This window comes from Nicotiana sylvestris, chromosome 3 (assembly GCF_000393655.2).
Source record: "Nicotiana sylvestris chromosome 3, ASM39365v2, whole genome shotgun sequence".
In the NCBI taxonomy this organism is placed as follows: Eukaryota; Viridiplantae; Streptophyta; class Magnoliopsida; order Solanales; family Solanaceae; genus Nicotiana; species Nicotiana sylvestris.
In genome coordinates, this window is record NC_091059.1 from 114,306,030 (window position 1) to 114,314,553 (window position 8,524).

The 8,524-nt window shown below is 40.7% G+C and overlaps 1 protein-coding gene across 1 annotated transcript; it reads left to right on the plus strand.

The window, feature by feature from the left end:
* Positions 1-2,395: 2,395 nt before the first annotated feature.
* LOC104227591 (uncharacterized) lies at positions 2,396-3,658 on the plus strand. The gene has a single exon (XM_070169651.1). The coding sequence runs from the start codon at positions 2,396-2,398 to the stop codon at positions 3,656-3,658; it is 1,263 nt and encodes a 420-aa protein (XP_070025752.1).
* Positions 3,659-8,524: the final 4,866 nt, after the last annotated feature.

The window sequence follows — 8,524 nt, forward strand, 5'->3', positions numbered from 1 at the left end:
GAGAGTGTGCAAATGACCAAGACTAAAGCCTTGCCTGTAGTACGGACCACACAAGAATTGTGCGGCCGTAGAATCTGAATTGCAACCACTGGCCAAATTGTGTGGCTACAAAATCCAATCTCTTGTAAACTCAAGCAATGTGCGGACTACACAGAGAATTGTGCGGTCGCAAAACCTCCCGAGGGGTATTTTTGTCAACGAATGTTAGGCCATTATAAATAGACGGGAATCATATTTTAGGTCAAGTTTTGATTCTCTAGCAGTTGTAGCAGTTGTAGTTTTCCATTTTAGGAAATTTGTGATAATTTTGGGATTAAAACATCATAGTTTATCATTTTCATTTTATATTATGGGTTTAATTAGTATTTCTTCTTTGTTTTCTTTATTTTCTACTATGAGTAGCTAGACGTTTACTAGAGTTGTAACCCAACCCTAGTGTGTAATCTTATGGGTATTTAATTTAATGCTTGTTTATGATTGGATATTTGTTATTTAGCCTTGCTTATGCTTTAATTATAGAATTAATGGTTGCAAATTTTGATTCATGCCTTTTTGACTTGGTCTTTACTTGAGATAGAGGGACCTAGTCTAGGAATGCTTGGCTAGCAAGAAATTGGGCTAGTTGAGGATTTGACTAGCGTAATTAAAGGGTTTGAACTAGAGATAGAAAAAATCTGACTTGAGCTCGTATCAACTATTTAGCTTGATACCCGTTTGGGCTTGAGAAAGCCAAATTTGGTAAAATCACTCTATGAACGAGAGGTATTGAGTGGGTAACTTAAGAGTTGAGAGCTATAATACACCCCGATCGCTAAAATAAATGTTAATGTACTTAACCCATTAGGCAAACACCTAGGTGAAGGTCACATTCCTAGGACTTTTAACCATTCAGTAAAAACAACAAAAACAATTACTTTCTTTCTAGTTTCTTCTTATTAGTTCACAATTGTTAGTGTTAATTTAGAAGTAGAAAACAAAATCCTTTGTTTGGAAGAGCAATTGAGTTATTTCATTTACTCTCATCAAGTGTACACCCTAACACCCATCTTAAACTCCACGTGGAAATCAACCCCCACTTTTGTTGGGTACTATTCTTCCAATGACTGTTTTCACTCACTATTGAGTGCGGATTGGACGTGGATCAATTCTTGGCGCCGTTGTCGGGGAGTTAAAATGGTGTTAGCTATATATTTGAGTATGTTTTTGGAATATCTTATTTCTTTTCCGTGTTACTAATTTGTTTAAGAAAATTGTAGGTACAAATATGGCGAACAATGAGCTCGAAAATTTGCCTCTGGGGGAATTGGACGGCAAGGAAGAACAAGTAGAGGAGGTACCTGAAGAACCTCAAGCCAATCAGAGAGGTAGGGTACCTCATAACAATGTTCCCGTTCCACCCCTACCTCAACCACGAGTGGCTCCACACCGGATATTGCCCAACGAAGGTTATGCTAGTGCAATAGTTCCTCCCCATATTAGGGCGAGTAACTTCCAAATCACCAATGTGATGCTCATTTTGCTTGAGCGATGGGGTTTCTTACCCGTGCTCCAACTCAAAATGCTTATAAACATTTGAAGAGATTTGTGGATACATGTTGGGGGAGCAAGCAAACCAATTTGTCCGAGGATACATTGAGGCTAAAGATTTCTCCCTTCTCTCTATAGGGGAAAACTTTAGATTGGTTGGAACGATTGACGAACAATTCAATTCATACTTGGGATGAGTTGGCATTGCTAAGTTTTTCTCTCCCGGGCACATGGCTACACTTCGAGATGAGATCTTGGCATTCAAGCAAGAGCCGAATGAACCACTACACGAAATATGAGAGCGCTATAGAACAATGGTTAAGGAATGTCCCAACAATGATATGGCGGAAAACATGATACAACAAACCTTTTATATTGGGATTAACACAATCAACCAATGTGTAGTGAATCAACTAGCCGGTGGGAACTTTATGACTACTCCTTATGCGGAGGCAAATGAAATCTTAGATGAGATGGCGGAAATGTCGTCGGCTTGGAAATCCTGGGCCAATGTCTTACAAGGTGATCCGAATATAATCCACCTTCACAAAGAATTGCAAGATCATGGGCAAGCCATTGCCGAATTAACCACTACCATGATTCAACTAGCAAAGCCCCAACTAAGTCAAGTGCAAGCCCCTAAGCATGTTCATGCTATAGAGGGAGTGAATGTCTTGGTGAATAAGAGAAGGACTAAGGGTCCACAAGTGCGAACTCGATGGAGAACTATATGCAAGATGATGGTGGTTTTGAGCAAGATGATTCTTAAAATGAGCAAGAGGAGGAAGTGTAATATGTGAACAATTTTCAAGGGCAAAGAAACAACTTCCAAGGCCAAACCAACAATAATGGCAACCACAAAACAATCATGGCAATTGGAATTCTAACAATCAAGGAAATTGGCATAACAACAACAATCAAGGAAGTGGAAACAACCAAACTAAATTGGGGAGGCAACAATCAAGGTGGTTGGAGTTACAATCAAGGCAACCGAGGGTCGGGTTTTCAAAGGCTCCCAATGTATCAACAACCGAGCAACCCACCTCCTTATCTTTCCCATGGTTCAAGTTCTTCAAACAATGAGATGAGACGTATTGAGAATATGTTCAAGCAAATAATAGAAAAGAATGCCGATTCGAATGCGCAACTTGCCTCACACAACACATCAATCCGCAACCTAGAAGTTCAAATAAGGCAAATCTCTCAAGCATTAAATTCTCGTCCTAAGGGGGCACTACCAAGTGACACGGTGGTAAACCCAAAGGGTGGTAACAATACGGGGCATGCTATAGCGGCTATCATAAGAAGTGGAAGAGGCAGGAATGCACCCACCTCAAGTGGAAGGCGACTTATTGATGATGATCAAGTAATGCAGGAAGAAGAGATCCCAAACAATGTTGTTCAACCCAATGAGGAAGTTCGGATTGATATTGATGATAGTGTGGAAGAGACTCAAGAGGAGGTGAACCCATTTAGGGATCACATCATTGACATACCAGAACCGGTAGTGCAAAAGGCAAAGGCACCATTGCCTAAGCCTCCACCTCTATACCCTCAAAGACTTGCCAAGAAAAATGGTGAGAATCAATTCAAGAAGTTCAATCAAATGATGAAGAGTCTTTCAATCAATTTGCCATTGGTCGAAGCTTTGGAACAAATGCCCGGTTATGCAAAGTTTATAAAAGATCTTGTGACAAAGAAGAGGTCGATGAATTTTGACACTGTTAAAGTCACTCATCAAGTGAATGCAATTGTTCATTCAATGGAACCTAAGTTGGAGAATCCTGGTGCTTTCACTATTCCTTGTACAATTGGAAGTGTCGAGTTTTCTAAAGCTCTTTGTGACCTTGGGGCAATTATAAATTTGATGCCCTATTCAATTTTCAAGGCTTTAGGGATTGGGAAACCAAGACCCACATCTATGAGATTGCAAATGGCCGATCATACCATAAAGAGGCCGTTGGGTGTGATTGAAGACGTTTTGGTTCGGGTTGATAACTTCATTCTTCCGGCGGACTTTGTCATTCTAGATGGTGAGGTTGATTATGAAGTGCCTATTATTCTTCGGAGATCTTTCCTTGCTACGGGTAAGGCTATTTGTGATGTTGAATCCGGAGAACTTACATTCTGAGTTGGTGATGAAAAAGTGGTATTCCATGTGTGTAAGTCCATGCGGCATCCAAATAGCAATGAGGTGTGTTCTTTTGTGTATTTGGTAATCGATGTCATTGTTGATGATACTAGTGCTACAATCAATGTTGGTGATATGTTGGAGGTCGTCTTGCTCAATTTTGATGATGACGAAATGGATGGCTTTATGGAATGTGTTAATTCTTTGCAAGGAATGGGGTCGTACAACTATGCACCCCGGAAATTTTCTTTGGATCTTGAAAATAGGAAGACTCCTCTTACAAAGCCTTCTATTGAAGAGCCACCTACTTTGGAGTTGATGCCATTGCCTCCATATCTTCGGTATGAATTTCTTGGCCCTTGTTCTTCTTTACCAGTTATTCTTTCCTCTTGTTTGACTAAAGCGTAGGTAAATTCCACATTGGAGGTGTTATAAAAGAGGAAGAAGGCTATTGGCTGGACCTTGGCGGATATTCGGGGTATAAGCCCCGCCTTTTGCATGCATAAGATCAAGTTGGAAGATGGTGCTAAACTATCTATTGAACATCAAATAAGACTCAATGAGGCTATGCAAGAAGTTGTTAAAAAGTAGATTATCAAGTGGTTGGATGCTGGGGTTGTCTACCCCATCTCCGATAGTTCATGGACTTCTCCGGTTCAATATGTCCCAAAGAAGGGGGCATGACGGTGGTCACCAATGACAAGAATGAATTGATTCCTACAAGAACGGTGACCGGTTGGAGGGTGTATATGGATTATCGCAAGCTCAACAAAGTCACAAGGAAGCATCACTTTTCACTTCCTTTCTTAGATAAAATGCTCGATAGATTGGCCGACCATGCTTTCTATTATTTTTTGATGGGTACTCGGGCTACAAACAAATTCTTATTGCTCCGGAAGATCAAGAGAAACAACCTTTACATGTCTATATGGTAATTTGTCTTTCAAGCGGATTCTATTTGGTTTGTGCAATGCACCGGTGAGTTTTCAAAGGTGTATGATGGCTATTTTCATGGACATGGTAGATGACTACCTTGAAGTGGTCATGGATGACTTCTTGGTGGTTAGTTATTCTTTTGATGATTGTCATGCAAATTTGGACAAAGTATTGGCTAGATATGAAGAAACCCATTTGGTACTCAATTGGGAGAAGTGCCATTTCATGGTTGAGGAAGGTATTGTCCTTGGCCATAAAATCTCAAGGAATGGATTTGAAGTTGACAAGGCAAAGTTTGAGGTGGTTTCTAAGCTTCCACCCCAACTTTGATGAAGGGTGTACGAAGTTTCTTAGGCCATGCGGGGTTTTACCGACACTTTATCAAAGATTTCTCTAAAGTGGTGAACCCGTTATGCAAAATTCTTGAGAAGGATGTTAAGTTTAATTGCATGAGAGCTTTTGAATTGTTGAAGCTCAAGTTGACAACTACTCCCATCATCACCGCTCCAAATTGGAGTGTGCCTTTTGAACTCATGTGTGATGCAAGTGACATAACGGTTGGGGCTATTTTGGGGTAGCGTATCAACAAGATTTTCCATCTGGTTTACTATGCTAGTAAGACCATGAATAGTGCCCAAGTCAACTATACCATTACGGAGAAAGAGCTCCTTGCTATTGTGTTTGCAATTGAGAAGTTCCGCCCGTACTTGATGGGTGCAAAAGTTATTGTCCACATGGACCATATGACGCTTTGTTATCTTATGAGCAAAAAGCACTCCAAAGCTCGGTTGATGAGATGGGTACTCTTGTTTCAAGAATTTGATATTGGAATCCAAGATATGAAAGGTAGTGAGAACCAAGTGGCGGACCACTTGTCTCGTTTGGAGGAGGAGGGGAGGCCGCATGATGGGCTTGAAATCAATGACTTCTTCTTTGCATTGATACAAACAATGGTTCGACCGCGAGGCTAAGGCGACACTACAAAGGGAAGAGGTGAATCTTCTAAGGGTCGAGGTAGAGGTATCTTGCCCCTTGGCCAACCTAAAACCATCAGACAAAAAGCCACAACAGGCAGAGGGAGAGGTGCAGACCTCTCCGAGTCTAGTTCCTATGTCCCATCTAGGGAAGTGTCAGAGGGCAACTTAGCCTCTGTTTAGGAGGAGCAGATAGTCACTCAGTCTAGGCCACAGGGGAGATACCAACTCAGGGATGAGATACGAGGGGTCGGAGAGTGCTAGCCAGACCTTTGAGCCAGAAGCTACACCAAACACAAAGGCACAACTATGCAAGAGATCCCCGATAATGGTAAAGGGGGAGATGGTACATCCACGGGTATGGAGAGATCTAAAAAGAAAGAGATATGGGAGGATAGGTTTATCAGCTTGGCTGCCTTTACTGATTTTCATATGTGGTGGTTAGTGAGGTCTTTGACACTTGAGTGGCAGTTCCTATTGAAGGATTTGGATAAACCGGCAATCTTGAGGTAGTTCAGAGCAATAAAGGGTTGGATGTGGTTTACGGAGAGAGTTGAGGATGCCAAGTAGTACCGCATCCGAGTGTTCTACGCCAATGATTCTCACATCAAGAAGGGGACGAACGTGACTAAAGTATGCAACCTCAAGGTGAGGTTTGATCAGCATACGCTAAATGTGTACTTGGGATTTGAGGACTTGGAGCTAAAGGAGTATCTGGAGTAATGTGCAATGAAGGAAGAAGTCCGACCTTGGCTGGCTGAGATCTTAGCACCACCAGGGCCACCACCACCATGGATTATCGTTGGGGTTTCCATTCAACGGAACACATTGAGCTTAGAGGCGAAGCGGTGGTAGACCTTTTGTTTGCAGCAGACTGGATCCATGCCAGAATGAGACTCATCTACCTATTTTGGTTTGTTAAGCATTAAGGACAATGCTTACTTTTATTCTGGGGGGAGGGGAGGGGGAGGGGGTGGAATTTATTTGATACATTGACACATTCTGGATACATTTGGACTATAATAATTTGATGATTCTCTTCCTTTTCTTAGTTGTAATTATCTATCTTTAGTAGTTATTGTTCATTAGCTTCTTTATTTTTCCACTTTAGTTCTTGTTTTGTTAGTAGTTTCTTTTTATGCTTTCATAGATAATAAGCCTTTGATTTTCTAAAATGCCACGGTTCTTTCCAAAGGTAGTTTTTGTGTGAATCGGGTGACTCGTTCCAACGATGGATGGCGTGACAACCTTCTTAAGAGAATGAGTCTGTTTCTGTGTTTAGGTAATAATAATAGTAGTATTAATGAATAAAAGGCCTAATCAAGTCATTTTCGGAAAAAGAGTTATTCATACTTCATTTGGTACCAACACACTTAACTACGTGCTTATGGTTTAAAACAAGGTTTTTAAAAGTAAATAGCTCTAGGTAGTGACTTTGAGGCTCTTGAGTTGACTTTGGAAATCATCGAGTGGTTTATTGGACCATAGTGATCTTTAAAATCGAGTGTTGTAGGCTCTCGATCCTATCCTCTTTTACGGTTTAGTTGCGTGAGGGGTGAGATGATTTTTTGCTAGTCCAAGTATCTGTGTGAATGGCCTGGAGCTTGCCCCGAATGTGCTTCAAGGTGAAATCCTAAGTTTTGCTTGGTTTGAGAAATGATTGTAGGCTTCCCCTAGCCCGTTTGATCTTTCTATTGCCAACCAATGTCATTATCCCTAGTCAACCCCCTCCGAGCCTCTAGCCTTTCTCATTTGATAACCATGTTATAAGACTTTACCCATTTTGTCGTGATCCTCTCTTGGCACTAGGACCTTCCATAACACTCTTGTAAAACAAACAGTTAAGGCATAAGTTTGGGGGGAGAGTTGAGGAATTTGAAAGAGGTATAAAGGAACCAAAAAATAGAAAAGAAATGATCTCTATGAAAAGAGAAGGCAAGAAAAGAAAAAGGGGAAAAATAAAAATGCAAAAAAAAAAAAAAGAAGAAGAGAATAAGTGGAAGGGTTGATGGATTCAAAAAGAGGTAATGATCCCTAACATGAGCATCAAGGGAGAAAAAGAATGAAATGAACAAGAAAGAGTGATGTCAAGTCTCTCTATCCCCCTATAAAAAAGAGAATGCCTCTAAGAATTGGTAATTGTGAGCCTAAAAATGAAAATGTGGAGTGCTTAAGGAAATGTATAACGACTTACCCATATGGTATCCTACCCAAATCCAAAATCCTTCATTACGACCTGAAAGAAGTCCTACTTGATTTCGAACCGAGTGAGCTTACATTAGTGGTGATATACATGAGGGGCAAGCCTATGGTACTTGAAGCCATACTTGTGACATTCTCTTCTGAGAGAAAAGTGAACCTTTCATGAATCTTAAGATTGAGTGCTAACTTTTGAAGTGAGCTTGGCAAATGGAAGGTAGAGGAGGAAGAGTTTGGAGTCCACCATGACCTACATGATAGAACAAGAGTCCTTGATGAGTAAAGTCAATTCTTGAAGCTCAAATGTCACATTAGAACTATATGTACATAAATATTTGACTTGTCACCTTGTTGATAATGCATGAGTAATGTGGGTAATTGTTGGTCCCAACTGAATATGAATGGCTCACCATTGACTTGCTGAAATGACCTTTCACTTTGAGGAGGTGGGAACTAATCTATTTGCTTGAGGACAAGCAAAGACTTAAGTTTGGGGGAATTGATAATTGTGGATTTTGACCACTTATTAGTGCCTTTTTTACTTTTGTTTTAGTCCAAAAATATTGACTTATGTTCCCAAAACTAATGAAAGTGTGCAAATTGCAGGGATGTTGGGGATTTGAGCTAAAATGAAGAAATCTGACTCAAAAAGGAGTGTTCCAACTCATAAGGCAAGAAGGGGCGCAACATACTAGATGTGCGATCCGCAGAAGTATTTTTGTGGCCGCAGAAGTAAGTGCGGACCGCAGAATTCTCT

Coding starts and splice junctions, on each gene's coding strand:
- LOC104227591 (XM_070169651.1), top strand. CDS start 2,396: ATGGCAATTGGAATTCTAACAATCAAGGAAATTGGCATAACAACAACA.